General features: G+C 38.8%; 1 protein-coding gene across 1 annotated transcript in view; it reads left to right on the top strand.

Annotated features, from left to right (window-relative positions):
- The first annotated feature begins 4,487 nt into the window (after positions 1-4,487).
- Positions 4,488-21,104, top strand: part of LOC124279993 (galactosylgalactosylxylosylprotein 3-beta-glucuronosyltransferase 2-like) — a 28,292-nt gene continuing 11,675 nt past the window's right edge. Inside the window, 4 exon segments of the mRNA XM_046715872.1 lie at positions 4,488-4,665; positions 9,649-9,765; positions 17,245-17,495; positions 17,497-17,676. Of these exon segments, the coding sequence (XP_046571828.1) occupies positions 4,488-4,665; positions 9,649-9,765; positions 17,245-17,495; positions 17,497-17,676 (726 nt within the window).

Raw genomic sequence — 21,104 nt, 5'->3', positions numbered from 1 at the left:
TACAGATAAGAGTCAGATATGAGTTTTGTTTCAATTTTTGTTTTGAATGGGTGTTTAACAAATGCACTATATACACATAAATCTATGGGTTTTTTTTCACAAGAGCAGTATATGCACATACGTGTATGCGTCAGATAGCTAGGGTCATGGTGATACCAGAGCTCTAATCGTTTGGACCGTAGACCCAAGGATGGCGGAGCTACCCGATGTTAAAGAGAGAACTATATCTTCTATGGGAACTATTTAAAAGGTACATGACCCCGCGACCCCGGCTGCATTTCACCGATCCGCTCTCGTCTCAAAAACATGTTTAGCCTGCGTTTTGGACGCTTTCTAGCACTTCAATACACTTCAACACCCGTAACTCCGAGGGTTAAAATGAACGGTCCAGCTGGCGTCCAAAGCAACAGTACAAGTGAAGGTAGCCACGGGGGTGTATAGGGGAAGTCTGAAGACCGTCAGAATTGCCCAGGAGGCAATCCTAGTTACTGATTATCATTACACTTACACAGCATGGTAAGTTCTTTTGGAGACGAAAGGCAATTACCAAAGACAACAGTGAGTGAGTGAGTTAAAATTTAACGTCACCTCGGAAATATCACTGCCATATAGTGCCGAGAAAGGTTTTACGTACACAATAAATAGAAGTTACTAAATAATCAGTCATTGACGGACTGTAAAATAACTAGAGTATCACAGATGGAATCTAATACTAGCTTGTAAATGTAAAACTACTTTATTCACGAAGACAATACAATATAAAAACAGGCTATAGGTCGCCAACAACTGAAGGTAGATCACCATACTAGGGACCATGGGGACTTACCCAAAGACAACAGAATGCCCAATGCTACACCCTCATGTGTATAGCAAAAACGTTGATAGGGAGGCCTCTTGAATTGTATGTTTAACATTTTTAATTTCTTTAGTTTCTGTTTTGATACAGGAACAGCGCCTACAAGCTGGACGTTTGTCAAGAGTGATACATATCTTCGTTTACCTTTGTTATATCGTGGAATATCTCTCATTTCTGTGCCATGTAAAATATATTGTGAAATCTTAAATCAGTATCCAAGTGGCTAGACTCAAGTAACTTGCTATATCGGATGCTCAGAATGGTTGTAGGAAGTGTCAACGCGTAGATACGTGTCGACTGGGGAATTAGCTCATGTTTAAGATGAGGTGTACGTACAATACGTTGACAAGACGAAGGAATACATTGAGCTCAAAATTCTTTAGTTACATGACAAACAAATACACAAGACATAAATGTGGCGAGCGGAGTACCTGCTCAACCCCAGGGCGTTTCCTACGAGCGGCATTACCCTGCTTGTGATCGTCCCTACATACAGACAGTTGGCATCCCGGACTCGTACCCTTCACCGTCTAGATGTGAGCATACTAAGTATATGTACAGTTTTGACAACAATGGACAGGCGACGACTCATCAATGGACAGACAGAAAAACAATAGCACTTCCTTGACCAGTTGATGTGATGGCAGACACGGCCAAAGGGGATTACCAATTAAGGTTATAAATGTCTTATACAATAAATAATAGGCTGACAAGTCAATGTACAATGCGGTAGTGGTAAGTATGTACAGTAGTGATTAAGAATACAGGTTAGCGTCATATATATTTTACAATAAAGTCTCACATGTCTTAAGTACATAGTTTTGGGCTTTTTAAATATTTGGACGATGGCTGTCCTGAATTAGTCACTATAACAGAAGGATAGAAGCTCCTTCGATCACATATACTCTCTGCATACCATACAGAAGTCGCGGTTTGACTCTATGTGTGGAAGTTTTACATGTTGTATTGATCTATAGAAGGCTTTCGACAATGTGGACAGGAACTGCCTCTTGTTGAAGCTACGGAAAGCTGGTATTGGCGGGAAGAAATTTGCCCCGATGTAGTCTCTAAACCAGAACACGACCAGTACTGTTGGAATCAACAAATACCTTACCCCACTTTTTTTTTACCGTTAACACTGGTGTGAAGCAGGTTGCATGATGTCACCAACTCTATTCTCCCTGTACATAAATGACCTGGATCAAGAGATCGACGATCTTACAGATTGTGTTGTTGTAGATGATATGTTTATTTCAATTTTACTATATATGCTGATGATATTGTTGTAATCGCCCCCACAAGGGAAAAGTGTTAGAGAATGCTGAACGTTGTTACAAGTTGGTGTTATATAAGTGGAGACTCTCTATTAATATTGATAAATCTAAGATTGTGCATGTCAGGAAGGAAGGGATTGCTCGTTCACTTGTTCAGTTCAGCTGTTGTACCATGAGTCTTAACTACGTGGATTCTTACAAGTACTGTGGTTCCACGAACATTTGAATTTGAAATATTCTGTGAAGGAAATCAGCAGATTACAACACAAAGCCCGTCCAGGTGTGCAAAAAAGGATGGAGACGGCACAGCACATGTTAATGAATCAATGACTTTGTCGGCACTTCTGCACGTGCTTCGCGTACACCTGGCTGTTCCTCCCTTTGCAGTCCTCCCTCGTAACAAATAGTGAACTGTGTACAAATTTTAATGATAGTTAGTTAAACAACTTTTTTATTTTTAGGTCATAAATTCTGAAGATAAATCACAGAGTTGGTCTGATGTTATTATTATGATCAGTGTTTCATTGAGTATTCTATGTTTAGTAGTTTTCGAGTTAGATTGCAATTCATCGGTCCGATTTTGAGCCAAAAGGACGATAATTATAGTCAGTATTGTGGGTTAGGCCTCACTTTTAGATTTGGAGATTTTACGCGCGCTTTCCGACATAAAGCGTTCTTAGCCCACGGGCCCGCCAGGATATTTAGTGTTTGATCGAAAGAGGGGTGATTCCCCACGCATCCCAAGGCGGGATAGTTCTGCCGAAATGCCAACAGGCGAAGGCGACCTCCAAAGCACATAACTGAAGAAGAAGAAGAGGGGTGATTTGACCGAAAGATATGGCATCCGGAAGGAGGCCTTACGGTTGCATAATTTTTGTGTGAATTTTGAATTTTGAATTTTGACAGAAGTGTTAGGGGGTGGTTTGTTTGGTATTTTGTTTTCTTTTTCTCTTTTGTTTCATGTCAAGTGTTGTTTTTAAAAAATTATATTTGTACCAGTAGGTTATGTGGGGTCAACCTAGAAGGCAGGTTTGAATTAGGAATATACTCATGGCTTTGAAGGCGTGGGTGTTACTTATACTAAGAGTTATCTCCCATTTGACAGACACCCATTTGACAGACACCCAGTTGGCAGACACTCAGCAAGAAGGTTAATTAGGGTAACACCTACGGGTATAATGGAACAGTCCACAGTCTAGTGAGTGGAGGAGGCTGAGGTTCGTTATTGAGAAGCTTGGTTTGGTTGAGTGTAAATAAAACTTTGTTGTGATTAAATGATAATCTGTTTTCTCTTCTCGAAGTTGTTTTTACTATCAATTACTATCGAATAGAGGTTTGTCACTGTGTTTACACAGAACTTGGTCGCCGATTAATGATAATCTGTCTTCTCTCCTCACTTTGTTTTTAGTAAAAATTGATCTTTGTATGAGGAAAGATCTTAAGAGAGTTTTACATCTGTTTTTAAAAACAAGGATTAATTAATTAATTTTATCAATAGACTAATTTTAAATTTGACTCAACAAATATATAAAATGGTGAAAAGCATATCTGTTCGATATCAATATGGCTGGAGTGCGGAGAGTTGAGTATCTGTTGTCACAGAGAGGGGACCCTCAAATTGTTCTGGATGGTTATGTTTACACCAGAAATAAGGTCAGACAGACCTGCACCCTCTGGAGATGCATCGTCAAGACCTGCACGGGGAGGTGTTCAACTGTCGGAGACTTCCTTCGAACACAGACAGAGAACAACCATGCACCAGCTGACGGCTCCAAGCAAAAGTTTGTCAGTGAACTGCGCAAGCGAGCTAGAGAGGAGACAACACAGATGCAGACCTTGTACACAGAGCAGCTGTCAGTAGAGGAGGAAGACAACCTACACGTTCTTCCATCTTTCACCAGCGTCAGCAGTTCTCTGTACAGACACCGCCACAAGACCATGCCAGCGTTACCTACCACCCTCCGAGAAGTGGATTTGGAAGACAGTTGGACAGAGACAAGTGATGGACGTCGTTTCCTTCTTCTTTCTGATGGAGAACAAGACAAGATCATATAGTGTTTTCATCAGGAGAGCAGCTGCCCTTGCCTTATTGCCACAAGATCAGGGTCAAGACACCTGGATTGATGCCATGGACTCCTCCCTAGCCTCTGACCGCATTGAGGACTTCAAGGATTACATGGTCGTCACATGGGTGGACTATGACGCCCGATTCCCACTGTCACTTTGGAACCATCACAACACTGTAGGACCAAGGACCAACAACAACTTGGAAGGTTTCCACAGTCGGATGAACAGATCTCTTCCACACCGCCACCCCAACATATTTCGCTTTGTGGAAGTAATTCGGGAGCATCGAGATGGCTGACAGAGCCAAGCTGAGACAACTCGACTTTGGGGCTGCTCCTCCAAGTCGGAGGAGCAAGCGAGTCTACAGAGAGATCGACAACAGGATCCTGAGGCTCAATGACACACTGAGTCGCGGCGAGAAAACTCCTCTTCAGTTCCTAGATGCGGTGGCCAACCTCATAAAACTTGGCTAACAAGACATGAACTTTACTGGACTTGCTATAACTAAGCTTTAATTAGATCTATAAATACAGAAAAATATTGCTATGTCAAAGATATATCTACTTGAAGCTACTGTGCTACTATTATGCATTGTTTTTTGAAAAATATTATATTCTTGTTATCAAATAAATATTAGATTTTTTTTCTTGTGTTTTTATTTGGACTATTCCATTATAATGTGTAGGTAACAGGTAGTTGCTCATCTGTTCATTGAACCGTAAATGTTGTTGTTTTAAGGTGTCTGCGAACTGGCTGTCTGCGGAATGGGAGGACACCATACTAAGACTGTAAGTTGACACGTGAAATACAAAGGACGTTGCTGCAATACACCATCAGAAGTGTGCAACTTGTGGGCTATCTATCTATCACCTACTGAACGGTCGGAGTTTGATAACGACTTTCGTACTAAGACGGACTCTAGAATAAACCGCATCTCAAAGATACCACTACTAGATGATGATACTGTTCTCGGACATTGAAATAGGTGAACTAAAACGTTGAAAACAATGCTTACAAAAGAGATAATCACCAGGACCGGACCCAATGACATTTATTTTACTAGCGATGTGCTCTTAAAAGATTTAACGGAGTTCTTGAACATGATGATACGTACCTGCTATACACCCCTGTTAAGTATCAGCATCTGGCATAAAAGGAGCACGAGATCTTGTGCTAAGAGAAACAACTTGAACTCCCTCAGAGATATTGGGCTGAGACCTGGTGGTCTAAACCCGGTCTGTTGTATAAACATAAGTGTAATAATTTCATGTGCCTTCTGTGCGAGTGAACTGTGGTCAAATATGCCCCGGACAGAAACAAATAACATTTGACATATTCAAGACTGTGAACTATGACAAAATGGAGCTGAAGTTTCTTGGAAGCTAATGCAGAAGCAATAACAGATATGCCTTTAAAAATGCATTCTGTTCAAGTGTGCTCAATATGTAACAGACAGTTACAAAAGTGAGTCTGTAACACATGATCTGCTTAATGTAGCAAGGAAATATCAATTATGGAATACAATTGATCACATTATGAAAACTAACCAGTTTCCACCCAAGGAGGCGTGGAACAAAACTATATGGACCAAGATAACAGAACATAAACGCTCGTTGGTGCACATGCCCGCTGGATTGCCCTCAATTGAACAGATTCTATAGATTCCCCGGTAAACTTGTACCACATTGACTTTGGAATGTGTGTATTTTATACAATATTCCAATCAGACATGTGTATGCACTTGTAAAACTAGGAATGCTACCAATAACATCTGGACAGTGTTTAATATGTGACGCAGAGTGCAATGATATAATAGAACACCAATTATATTGTACAGCATTAGCTTTTTGCAAGGAACACCCTTTATGTGCATCTATTTAACACACCAATTCTCGAACAGTACATGTGGATTGAAGACTGTGCATTAGGATGACTTTACCGGGCAGTATAACATTTGTTGTAGACTGACCGACTGAGTTTAGTTTTACGCCGCTTTTAGCAATATTCCAGCAATATCATGGCGGGGGACTCCAGAAATGGGCTTTACACATTGTGCCCATGTGGGGAATCGAACCCGGGTCTTCGGCGTGACGAGCCAACGCTTTAATCACAAGGCTACCCTACCGCCCCTTGGTGTAGAGAATATGAGCCTTGACAGTTGGGATAAATTGAATTCATATCACGTGTAAGCTCCTGGGCCTAGATTTTCGAAGCTCTCTTAGCGGTAAGATAGTCGTAAGTTAATTTAATGTATGGCACTTACGACTATCTTATCGCTAAGAGAGCTTCGGAAATCTAGGCCCTGGCCTAGAACCTACAGTCACTGATTTATCTATAGGTAGTGACTTATCACCAAGATCATGTAAATATATGGTTTGTGAATTTCTCTATATAATGTAAATATGTTTGTATTGAAGAATATCGAATGTATGTCACTCTCCGAAGTTATTTAAGGAAACTTTAATAAAGATGATTCGTTCATTCATTTACGACGTGTACAAGAACTAGAATTGGCTGCAACGAATCCACTATATACACAAGCCGAATGTGATGCACATCACGAATACTGGGTCACAGATACAATTGCAAGTCAGCAGTAGATGTATCAATCATTACCCAGCTAACAATTTCACGTTATTTGATGCTGTTTTTTACGTTGTCTTAATGGTCTAATTAACGTGGTCCAGACACGATTATTTACAGACCGCCGCCATATAGCAGGAATATTGCTGAGTGCGGCGTAAAACTCAACTCACTCACTCTAATAAACGTTAATGGTGAGGTGAAATTGGGTTTAACGTCGTGCTTGAGAATATTTCGCTCATATGACGACGTGCATGCGTGTGTAAGTGTATGTGCACGCGGTCGGGGATCGAACCCGCGACCTTCCGCTCTCCGGGCGAACGCTCTAACCACTACACCACGGAGGCGGTCTTAACGTTAATAGCGGTCGGGGATCGAACCCGCGACCTTCCGCTCTCCGGGCGAACGCTCTAACCACTACACCACGGAGGCGGTCTTAATGTTAATAGTTGAATAGTTTCCCCAGTACTGAACAGTACAAATGAAATAAAGTAGAAATTAACTTCAATATGTATTCATCAATTTGCACGCTGTATTGGTCTTGTGTTTTCAGAAGCTTTTATCTAAATAGTGAAGACAGCATCTCAAGGTGAAATGTTTTTCCAAAACCTTTACCGCGACTCCAAGTTATAAGAAACGTTGTTATAACGTTGTGGGGAGCCCAAAGCATAACGTTTCCTCAACGTAAACTTGCAACGTTGTTACATTATGTTGTGATAACGTTATAAAATGACGTAATACTAACGTTGTAACAACGTTGTGTCATGACGTTACCAATCTACTACATGTACCTTCTCACAACGTTGCAAAACATTGTGTGTTAGCTGGGTATAGAACATAAGATAAGTGCAAACTAAACCTTTTTTTGACCCGGTTACAATATTAATTTGTCAGGACAATGACCATTGGCCACGTTACAGTACAATTTATGACTGTCATCATGATTATCCTGCCTGGCTTGTATATATTCCGTGTTGCTCAGAAGTTGTTTAATCAAGGTTACAAAAGTCAAGGCCTCAGTAGCGCTTTCAAGAAGTTTTATGGTAGACACGTGGAGGAAATTTCCAAGTTTGATGCATCACTGACAAAAATGATGACCGATGCAATTCCCTCTCTTGACTTATACCATACGTTCCCGAATTATTTCAGGTGAACAAATGACCAGACTTAGCATGTTTATGACGGGTGCCACCGGTGGGGCAGGATACGCTCACCTTTTCGCGAACACCTGGTATCATCACTATGTCATAAACACATCCTCTGTCATAGTATCGCATGGTGACAATCACTGGATTATCTGGTTCAGACCCGAATTGTTTACAAACAACATCATACAGCTGTAATACTGCTGAAACAAATATCTGCACATGATATAGTCACAACTGTACAATCGACTCTGCTTTTGGCAAAGATTTTGGGAAGATTTTGTCGCCTCTATTTGATAAATAACACCTTACAATCAAGCAACAATACACTTTTTATGCACGAGTGAACCTGAACAGCTCTATACTAAATGTACTGAAATAAGGCTTCCATTCTGCACAATGTTCATGTTTGGTTCACTCCATTCTAGACGAAGCCTATTGACATGTGTGGCCTATATGTGATGCCTTCTATTCCAGGCCAATCAACACTGTGTATGATCTATTCACGGATGGAGGGGCAACGCTGACAGTCAACAATGTATCTTAGAAGGTCTTCAAGACGTTGGTACCTGTTTTTGGGAGTTATTCTGCTCGCCTTAATGTGTTTTATGGTCAATTTCGGTAAGTTGGTTTTACATCTTTTACAAAGAGAATTTATAAGATGTTTTGACATGTGAACTAAATTGGTCGAAGAGCCAGTTATCATCAGTTCCTGTTGGTTACTGGTTACAGATGTTTTAACATTTTCCAGAAATTCACATGTTGAAGTGTCTGTTAAACAGTGTTTAAAAATGTTTTGTTTTAAATGAAAATGACAATAGGCATATGGAGTAACATTCTTCAGCAATAATGAATGCGGACACCCACCACTGTTAACAATTGATAGTTATATTAAGTACTGACTATAGTTAATGATTGATCATTGTTTTTCTATGAGTAGTCAAGAACCAGACTAGGTCCTAAGTGCCCTGCAAATTATATGGCGTTTTCTTATCTGGGTAAAACTTGAGAGGTACTTCTTTTGTCCTGCATTGAATACCAGGTAACCCTGAAGATCTGGGTTAGAATTGGTCTTCAGATATTGTGATGTATCATTCATTATATTCAGTGAAACAACAGCAAAATATATTCTTTGACCTCTCTTTGACTATGTTAGCAATGTTAATTAATCACAACCACACATTAGGAGTGTTGACTATTAGTTTGCCTGGTTTGGATGTTTTACAATAGATATTTATCACTTTGATAAATGACAAATCCTTTGGTGAGCAAAATCCATAAATATTCGATACTCAGTGATCTTCGTGAATAACAAATTGAATTTTGAAGGGAGTGGTGAGGTGAGTAAATTTAGTTTTACGCCGCACTCAGCAATATTCCAGATATATGGCGGCGGTCTGTAAGTAATCGAGTCTGGGCAAGACAATCCAGTGATCAACAGCATGAGCATCGATCTGCGCAATTGGGAACCGATGACATGTGTCAACCAAGTCAGCGAGCCTGACCACCCGATCCCGTTAGTCGCCTCTTACGACAAACATACGTTACTGAAGATCAATATTCTAACCCGGATCTTCACGGGTAATGTTTGAAGGGATATGCAAGAGAATCGTAACATACCTTTCAGACATGTGTACCAAATTGTGTGTTTATCCAGGCAGACAACACTCTTGTGTGCATTATCAGTGTCTTAAACTAATGCAAGAATCCTTCTTTGTTTCAGGTTTGTTGGAAAATGCCTCGGCTGGAACTAGAGAACAAATGGAAGAGAACGACAGCACTCGAGTGTTTGATAAGCCAATGCCTGTCATCACCTGCATAACGCCTACGTACTATCGCGGTGTGCAGAAAGCTTAATTGACCAGGTTGTCGCAGACTTTTCTTCACTTGCCAAGTTTTCATTGGATAGTGATAGAGATTCATCATTAAAAACAAAACTGGTCACCAACGTCTTGAGCCAGTCTGGGTTGTCGTACACACTTAAACTTTCTCACAGAGCGGGAGAGATGGCAAGAGGTTAAAAATAAAAGGTGTATCACAGAGAAATGCGGGGTTGTCATGGTTACGAAAACCCTGGATCCTGAAATACAGCCTGGTGTTGTGTATTTTGCTGATGATGACAATACGTATGATCTGAAGATATTTGCACAGGTATGTAATGGAGGGTATAGAGTGGACTTCGATTTCAGTGTGATCAGGTTTACAGTCCTTAGGTAGGGAGTTGTAGACTAATGCCTTGTCTATATACATGTATATATTTATTATTATATTTTTTAAAATTTATTTTTATTTATTTTTGTGTGTGATTGAAACAAATAATTCCATTAGAATTGAAAAGAAGCCCCAGTGAGATGGAGATTTGGAATCAGGAAATCTAGACTTGCTTCTTTCTAGCATTGGCTGAAATAATGTGGTTCAGAAACTGTGACTGTGAGGATAAACAGACAGACTATAAGAGTTGTTACATGTGAATTTGCTTTTAGTTTGTTGTAGAAACATGTATCTTCACGAGTGCACATTATGTTCTATCCTATTTGGGCATCTTCATTATTACAAATAAGTATTAACAGTTTTCAAAACTGGGACTCTTTAGAATAAGATCAGGTGTTGAAGTGGGACAATATTACAGATGGTCAGAATCAAGGGGTTTGGGACTGGGAATTTTATGAGATGGGGTATGCATGGGAAATTGATCAGGTTTACTGTCCTAAGTAGGAGTTGCAGACTCAATGCCTTGAGTTCTGAATGGACATATATATACACGTATATAGTTTTGATTGAAAACAAATAGTTCCATTCAAATTGAAAAAGAAGCCCCAACTTGAGATGGGTCATTCAGAACTTGAGGAAACCTAGACTTGCTGATTTTAGGGCGTTTGCATTGCAGAAAGGGCAATCCGGAAATGGAAAATAATAAGGTTCAAGGACTGTGAGACCAAGAGTATAGAAGTTACATGGTACGTACAGAATTTGCTCAGTTTGTTGTAGAACAATGAATCCTTACAATAGCACATTGTTATCCATCCCCCTCATTATTAATACTTCTATACAAGTATTGATGTTCTTTGAATTTCTATATGGGCTATTTAAAGAGAATAGGATCAGGTGTTGAAGTAAGACAAAAGTAAATATTATTACACATGGTCCAGAGTGAGTGTATATGGTTTTACCGCTTTTAGTAATATTCCAGCAATATCACGGCGGGGGACAAGAAATGGGCTTCACACATTGTACCCATGTAGGGAATCGAACCCGGGTCTTCGGTTGAGGAGCGGCTACCCTTACGGGATGGCCTAAAACTCAGGGCCAAGGCCGGGCCAAGGCGGGCGAACTATATTATTGGCTAATAAATCCATTATCGAAAACCATGCCCACAATTAATTAATCAACATACACCCATGACAATTAGACTAACAACTAGTCTCTGAAATGAACATATTTTACTGAAAAAAAATTCAGAGTAAAAAAAAAAAAATAAATATATATACCTCGAAAAGGAGACCCTGAGACTTTCTTCATTTTCAGAAGCTGAGAAATCTAGACTTGCCACATTTATTGGTACAGTACAGTGCATTGATGTAGTAATACTATAATATTTATACAATGTTATGATTGGCCTAAATTGTATTGTACATGTTTTTAAATGTGCGAGTGTGTACCTGTCACTCCTTGAGAGACTCTCATTTCTTGTATGCAGGTACACCGTCACTTCATCCATCACACAAATAAAGATTGTTATAGTTGGCCCTGGTCATTCTTTGTCTATCTCGCATCGTCCAGAGACCGAACTATATACCCCTGGACCACGGTCTCAATAGCACAGACATCGTCTTCGTCACCGAGCATTGGCTCAATGAACACAATTCATCATTCGTGAACGGAATTCATGACGATTTCGATGTCTACTGTAAGTGTAGCTGTGACGCAACAACCCACCACAGAGGCTCAGGCGGCATATGTGTTTTTGTACGTAAAGGTGACTGGTGCAGAGTGTCAATACTAGATACGCCCGAGAGTGATCAGGTGCTAGGTGTAAGTCTAGAACATAGCAGTAGTATTACCTACGTTATTGGCACAAGACTACCTTCCACAAATGTCCTGGATAGTGTTTATATCGACCAACTCCATTATGTGATGAACCTATATGATATATAATTCACAGTATGGTCAAAGTACATACTCACTGGAGACTTTAACACAGACATTAGGCACTTTGTTGCCTAAGAGGACTCGATCTCACTGTCTCCAGAGAGTACTTGACGAACGCGACCTGTATTCAGTCGTGCCCATAGACGATAAATGTAAATATACGTTCTCAACCAAAGTGCAAGTACGAGAACAATGATAGACTATGTATTTATAAACAATGACTATATCCACAACGTTATAGGCTACACCATTGATACCAACATATCATACAATGTGTCTGATCACTTACCCATTCATGTATGTGTTGTAAATTGATTATCCATGCGTGTCTTATGGTGGGTCTAGGCTCAGCTGGAGAAAGGCATCTGATGTCGACCGCATGATCTTTTCGTTTGAAACTGAAAACTACTTTCGTTACGATATACACGACCTTTCCTCATTCCTCGTCCCATGCCGAGTAGTATATTGAAATGTACAATCAGCACATAACTGATATTCTACATGCATGTGCGTCTATAAGTATCCCGTCATCAAGGTTTCAACCATTTCTGAAACCATATTGGAAAGCAGAAAATCTAAATAAACTGCATGATGATATGCGCAATAGAAGGAAATTCTGGTCGAGAATGGGAAAGTACATGACAGAAATAATGTGTACTACGCTTAGATACAAAGAAGCTAAACGTATCTTTAGAAAAAAGACACCGTCAGTGTAAACAAAGTCTCATAGATGATAGACTGAAAGAAATCCATCAAGCAGCGGAAATAGACGTACATGAATATTTTAAGCTTACAAAAAGGTATAAACGAGCTACAGGTCTAGTAACGAGTATAGTATACAAAAATCATTGCAGGCAATAATGCAGAAAATATCTGTAACACTTTTGGTCGGTACTTCAAGGATCTATCTGTACCAAACTTGGAAAGTAGCTTTGATAATCACTTTGCTGGAGAAATCGAGCGGTCAATATCAAATATTGAATGTATTGAGAAAAGTAAAATATATGTGAAAGAGACATGTATTCACCGCTGAATGAACTATTCAATCTCAGCGAGATTATAGCCTGTCGTCCAAAGGCTAAAAAGTAACAAAGCTCCAGGGCCCGATGGACTCGCTAATGAACATGTCAAGTATGCAGGTAGATCCTCATAAAGCATATCATGACATTGTTCAACAATATCATCATATACGAGTACATCCCACAAGCTTTTAATGTTGGCTATATTCTGCCCCTGCATAAAGGCCACGGTAAAAGTAAACTCGACCCCTCCAACTACAGGGGAATAACATTAACGTCGATTCTCAGCAAACTGTTTGAAAGATTGCTCCTTAACAGAATTGAAAAGTGGACAGCTGAGAATATAACGTTTCCCCAACTTCCAGTTTGGCTTTAGAAAAGACTTTAGTGCTGAGACAGCAGCTCTCACTCTTGTAGAAAGTATTGCATACTATAACGAAAAGGATTCACCCGTCTACTGTGCTTTCCTTGATAACGAGAAAGCATTTGACCGTGTTTGGCTTGACGGCCTTTTCTACAAACTCTACAATCTTGGAATTACTGGGAAACTCTGGAGGATACTACGCCTATCCTATAGTTCAATGCATTCATGTGTAAGTTTTGCTGGTTTTAAGTCCGATCTATTTCACATTAGACAAGGCGTGGGCCAAGGTCTTGTGCCCAGGAATATTGCTAGCTGATGACACAACGTTGCTCACTAATAATCCAACTGATCTCCAAAGACTGTTGAAGGTGACTGAACTATATGCAAATAAGTGGCAGCTAAAATACAATGTTGGTAAAAGCGCTGCCGTAACCTTTGGACGTAGCAATGCATCCGTACCTGCTAACCTGTATCTTGGAGAAATTAATCTCCCTATTAAATGGTCTGTAGTTTATGCTGGAGTCCATATCAGCACTACTAAGTGTTCTACGGAGAGAACAAAACTTGTCTGTGAAAAGCTACGAAAATTGATAAATATGAACTATGACTCTGGCCTCTACTTTGGCGGTTTTGAATCCTCTAGTAGTAGCTGTACGTATTTGGAATCGTGTGATTCTACCTTGTGGTTTGTATGGATGTACAGTTTGGGGCAAACTGTCCCTTAAAAGAATATGAAATGCTAGAAATCATCCAGCGCTACTTCTGTAAGAAAGTCCAAGGCTTTAATAAGTACATGCCAAATGAAATTGTAGAGATACAGTCGGGATAACATCCCTACAAGGATATATAGATCAACAAAGCCTCTTACTCCTTGGTAAACTCTGTAATGCCAACACAAGATACAGCTTTAAACAAATGTTTTTAGCCCGCCTTGGCCAATGCCACTGTAAAGAACCACTGATATACAAGAATAAGCTTGATATGAAATCACCTGTTTTTAACATGTTACGGCTTGTTTCCAAATACAATCTGCTTAGTGAAATCCGTAACTACATTTGTGATTCTAAGTTTATGAAGAAAAATGCTTGGTCGCAACTAGTCAAAGATAAGGTAACTACATATGATCAAATGCAGTTGGTAAATGTACTACGAACAAGGTTGTCTCTCTCAAGATATCTAACAATAAGATCAGGACGAGAACATAGACTATGGATACTCGCTTTAGAGCGACCTCAGAACTTCACTGACATTGCGAGAATTATAAGGCTTGGTGCAACTCCAATAGAATCAAAGGAATGTCTATGCGGAACAGTTGCTCACGACATTATGAAACATGTTTTTATGTCATGCCAGTATAACTTAGTAGAAAGGAATTCTCTATTTGAAAGAATCTGTGATACTCTTGACATAGACATTTTTGTTAAAATGTGGATGGAAGACGATGATGTATTCCTGTCATTCCTCCTCGGAGGTATACCTGACCACTGTAAGGATGTACTGGATTATAATGTTTGGTCAGAACTGATGGTAATGATTAGTCTCTCTGTTCGCAGTTGGGAGAGCATACTCCGGCAATGCTCATAAATACCTTCAGTTCTTTCACAGTTGAATATTACTGTATAATATAAGTACTAATAATTAGAAAGTTTTCTGTACTGTTGTTTACCATACAAATGTAATCTTCATTTTATGGAGGAAATAAAGAATATCTATCTATCTATCTATTCCGTGTTGCTCAGAAGTTGTTTAATCAAGGTTACAAAAGTCAAGGCCTCAGTAGCGCTTTCAAGAAGTTTTATGGTAGACATGTGGAGGAAATTTCCAAGTTTGATGCATCACTGACAAAAATGATGACCGATGCAATTCCCTCTCTTGACTTATACCATGCGTTCCCGAATTATTTCAGGTGAACAAATGACCAGACTTAGCATGTTTATGACGGGTGCCACCGGTGGGGCAGGATACGCTCACCTTTTCGCGAACACCTGGTATCATCACTATGTCATAAACACATGCTCTGTCATAGTATCGCATGGTGACAATCACTGGATTATCTGGTTCAGACCCGAATTGTTTACAAACAACATCATACAGCTGTAATACTGCTGAAACAAATATCTGCACATGATATAGTCACAACTGTACAATCGACTCTGCTTTTGGCAAAGATTTTGGGAAGATTTTGTCGCCTCTATTTGATAAATAACACCTTACAATCAAGCAACAATACACTTTTTATGCACGAGTGAACCTGAACAGCTCTATACTAAATGTACTGAAATAAGGCTTCCATTCTGCACAATGTTCATGTTTACATCCTGTTCGTGTTTATAATCTGTAGGCACAAAACAGTGTGTTATACCCATAATTATGTTCGTTATATGAATGTTGTATTTTGAAGGAAATGAGTAACTTTCAAGGGTCTTCTCGTTTCAAGATCCTGTTAATAACTCACCTTACATGTCATCTTAAGACATTTTAGAGAATTATCCCTGATATTGTTTGTAGGTTGTTCTAGACGAAGCCTATTGACATGTGTGGCCTATATGTGATGCCTTCTATTCCAGGCCAATCAACACTGTGTATGATCTATTCACGGATGGAGGGGCAACGCTGACAGTCAACAATGTGTCTTAGAAAAGACGTTGGTACCTGTTTTTTTGGGAGTTATTCTGCTCGCCTTAATGTGTTTTATGGTCAATTTCAGTAAGTTGGTTTTACATCTTTTACAAAGAGAATTTATATGATGTTTTGACATGTGAACTAAATTGGTCGAAGAGCCAGTTATCTAGAGTTCCTGTTGGTTACAGATGTTTTAACATTTTCCAGAAATTCACATGTTGAAGTGTCTGTTAAACAGTGTTTAAAAATGTTTTGTTTTAAATGAAAATGACAATAGGCATATGGAGTAACATTCTTCAGCAATAATGAATGGGGACACCCACCACTGTCAACAATTGATAGTTATATTAAGTACTGACTATAGTTAATGATTGGATCATTGTTTTTCTATGAGTAGTCAAGAACAGACTAGGTCCTAAGTGCCCTGCAAATTATATGGCGTTTTTCTTATCTGAGTAACACTTCTTTGTCCTGCATTGAATACCAGGTAACCCGTGAAGATCTGGGTTAGAATTGGTCTTCAGATATTGTGATGTATAATTCATTATATTCAGTGAAACAACAGCAAAAATATATTCTTTGACCTCTTTTTACTATGTTAGCAATGTTAATTAATCACAACTACACATTAGGAGTGTTGACTATTAGTTTGCCTGGTTTGGATGTTTTACAATAGATATTGATCACTTTGATAAATGACAAATCCTTAGTGAGCAAAACCCATTAATATTCGATACTAGTGATTCGTGAATAACAAATTGAATTTTGAAGGGAGTGAGTGAGTGAGTAAATTTAGTTTTACGCCGCACTCAGCAATATTCCAGATATATGGCGGCGGTCTGTAAGTAATCGAGTCTGGGCCAGACAATCCAGTGATCAACAGCATGAGCATCGATCTGCGCAATTGGGAACCGATGACATGTGTCATCCAAGTCAGCGAGCCTGACCACCCGATCCCGTTAGTCGCCTCTTACGACAAACATGCGTTACTGAAGATCAATATTCTAACCCGGATCTTCACGGGTAATGTTTGAAGGGATATGCAAGAGAATCGTAACATACCTTTCAGACATGTGTACCAAATTGTGTGTTTATCCAGGCAGACAACACTCTTGTGTGCATTATCAGTGTCTTAAACTAATGCAAGAATCCTTCTTTGTTTCAGGTTTGTTGGAAAATGCCTCGGCTGGAACTAGAGAACAAATGGAAGAGAACGACAGCACTCGAGTGTTTGATAAGCCAATGCCTGTCATCTACGCCATAACGCCTACGTACTATCGCGGTGTGCAGAAAGCTGAATTGACCAGGTTGTCGCAGACTTTTCTTCACTTGCCAAGTTTTCATTGGATAGTGATAGAAGATTCATCATTAAAAACAAAACTGGTCACCAACGTCTTGAGCCAGTCTGGGGTTATCCTACACACACTTAAACTTTCTCACAGAACGGAGAGATAGCAAGAGGTTAAAAACTAAAGGTGTATCACAGAGAAATGTGGGGTTGTCATGGTTACGAAAACCCAGGATCCTGAAATACAGCCTGGTGTTGTGTATTTTGCTGATGATGACAATACGTATGATCTGGAAGATATTTGCACAGGTATGCAATGGAGGGTATAGAGTGGACTTCGATTTCAGTGTGATCAGGTTTACAGTCCTTAGTAGGAGTTGTAGACTAATGCCTTGTCTATATACATGTATATATTTATTATTATTTTTTAAAATTTATTTTTATTTATTTTGTGTGTGATTGAAACAAATAATTCCATTTGAATTGAAAAGGAGCCCCAGTGAGATGGAGATTTAGAATCAGGAAATCTAGACTTGCTTCTTTCTAGCATTGGCTAAAATAATGTGGTTCAGAAACTGTGACTGTGAGATAAACAGACAGACTATAGGAGTTGTTACATGTGAATTTGCTTAGTTTGTTGTAGAAACATGTATCTTCACGATTGCACATTATGTTCAATCCTATTTGGGCATCTTCATTATTTACAAATAAGTATTAACAGTTTTCAAAACTGGGGACTTCTTTAGAATAAGATCAGGTGTTGAAGTGGGACAATATTACAGATGGTCAGAATCAAGGGGTTTGGGAGTGGGAATTTATGAGAGATGGGGTATGCATGTTTCATTGGTATTTAGGACTGTATAATATTTGGCCGGCACACAACCTAGAGGGTGTAGTGTGTACTTCAGTTTCAGAAATCAATTTTATCAGGTTTACTGTCCTAAGTAGGAGTTGCAGACTAATGCCTTGTCTCTGAATATATATATACACGTATATAGTTTTGATTGAAACAAATAGTTCCATTCAAATTGAAAAGAAGCCCCAACGAGATGGGTCATTCAGAACTTGAGGAAACCTAGACTTGCTGATTTTAGGGCGTTTGCATTGCAGAAAGGGCAATCCGGAAATGAAAATAATAGGTTCAGGGACTGTGAGACAGAGTATAGAAGTTACATGGTACATGCGAATTTGCTCAGTTTGTTGTAGAACAATGAATCCTTACAATAGCACATTGTTATCCATCCCCTCATTATTACTTATACAAGTATTGATGTTCTTTGAATTTCTATATGGGCTATTTAAAGAATAGGATCAGGTGTTGAAGTAAGACAACAAGTAAATATTATTACACATGGTCAGAGTGAGTGTATATGGTTTTACGCTTTTAGTAATATTCCAGCAATATCACGGCGGGGGACAAGAAATGGGCTTCACACATTGTACCCATGTAGGGAATCGAACCCGGGTCTTCGGCGTGAGGAGCGAGCGCTTTAACCTTTAGGCTACCCACGGGATGGCCTAAAACTCGGGCCGGGACGGGCCAAGGCGGGCCAACTATATTATTGGCTAATAAATCCATTATCGAAAACCATGCCCACAATTAATTAATCCAACATACACCCATGACAATTAGACTAACAACTAGTCTCTGAAATGAACATATTTTACTGAAAAAAATTCAGAGTAAAAAAATAAATATATATACTGAAAAGGAGCCCTGAGACTTTCTTCATTTTCAGAAGCTGAGGAAATCTAGACTTGCCACATTTTTAGACTGCCTCTCGACTGGATTTTTGAAATCAGTGAAACATATTCTGACAAGATTAAAACTGCTATGAAAATGGTTAGTTATGTTTAAGTTGAGTTTGCAAACGATTTAATGATTACAATAGTTTAAATAAAGCAGTGAAAGTCGGTAAAATAAATGTGTACATAATGAACTCACAAACAGCTAATCGAATGGCTTTCGAACTCCGGGCACTGCATAAGTCATATTATGACGTCATAACATTGTTACGATACAGCTTCTCGGCGGAGAGTTTGGCGGTTATCGTGGCAGCGGGTAATATTTTTTTGAGTTGCCAGCCTCCTGGGAGGGGTGACACGGAAACTTGTTAACGCGTCATTGACCAATGAACTTAAAGTATTTTACATGAAGGTAATATAATGACATTTATGGTACTAGTTATTATGGCAGTAAACCACCTCACTCTCATGGAAATTGGAAAAAGATCATCAAATGTTCCAGTTTTATTTTTAGCAAAGATTCCATGTTCCAGATTTGATTGGTACTATGTTAATTTGTTATGTAGAGTCAAGTCAAAAAGGTTTATTGTACAGAAGGCCTCTGGCCCATATACAAGAGAGTATGTATCTTACTGTTACACACAGGAAGTAACACGTTCTTTAAACAGTTCATTTCTGTTAACTAGTGCATGTTTAATATATAGTGAAAGGTTTAATATATGGGATTCGTTCTTAGTCGTTAAAATATACACGAAAGCTTGCAATGGCGGCATCCCTATCAAATAATCTTTCATATATTTCTTTCTAAGGTCACTATTAAAATGGACAGACGAACACAAAGTGAATTCCATTTCCATTTCTATATCGCATAACTGACAGACTCTTTTCGATTTTGCAATGGAATGTTTTCTTCCTTCATTTACAAAAAGGTCTAACAAACCTAGCCGATATTTAATAAATGTTTCCTTAAATTTTCCGTCGTGAGTATTGATAAATAAATTTCTGGTTGAAGAAAGGTCTTGAAAGTTCTATAATAAGCATATCGTGAACTATCTTCTTAACTGGAATGCCATTCCTGGTAAAACATATTAACAGACCGAGTTCTAAATTCTTTAAGAAACACGTCTACACTTCCAACTGACTGACATAACCATATGAAACCATAACCATGGGAAAATAGAAGATTCATTATATGCGATACCTATGTAATTTTCCCCATGTTATCTAAATGTAAAATCATGTTTTAGCTACTTTGGGGAGACGTTGCTCGTGCATATGAAGAAGTTTAAACCAATATTTTAAACATCTAATTTTCGAATTAATATATAATGGGTATCTACCACATTCACCATATACCATGCCATTTAATGTAGAGGATCCAACACAAAGAATTTTTTTACATGCTAATAAGTGGACCTTCTCCAAATATTCATACGGCTGAAATCCCCATACTTCCAAGCCATATTATAACATTGGTTGTATCTGGGTATCAAAGAGCTTAAAGAATATATTAGGTGACATGGTTCCAACTTTGTGGACAATAGACTTTACACTTATTAAAACTTTCTTTGCACGCAATGATAAATCTTTGGTACATTTTTTCAAGTTCATTGTGTGTGAAAACCAGATTCCTAAACATGAATAATGATCCACTACATTGACTAACTGACCATCAAATAACCATCTTTCTTTCAGCTCTATTGGACCACCTTTTCTGAAGATCACAATTTTAGTTTTATCTAGATTCACTGATAATTTGCATTGTTTTGTGTATGCATCTAGAATATTTGGTTGTCTTTGAGACCGACCACAGTATCTGACACTAAAATGACATCGTCTGCAAAAGTAACATCAAAACTTCTATTAGGTCTGGAAACATTTTGATACCATGTTTACCATTTGAAGCTATTTCAATATATAATTCATAATGAAAAGTGAAAATAAGACAGGACTCAGAATAAAGCCTTGTCTTAAACCCAAAGGACAATCAA

Source organism: Haliotis rubra, unplaced genomic scaffold (genome assembly GCF_003918875.1).
Source record: "Haliotis rubra isolate DU_JTF1 unplaced genomic scaffold, ASM391887v1 Scf26, whole genome shotgun sequence".
NCBI classification, from domain to species: domain Eukaryota; kingdom Metazoa; phylum Mollusca; class Gastropoda; order Lepetellida; family Haliotidae; genus Haliotis; species Haliotis rubra.
The sequence above is the reverse complement of the archived record's forward strand: the minus strand, read 5'-3'. Positions and strand labels throughout refer to the sequence as shown.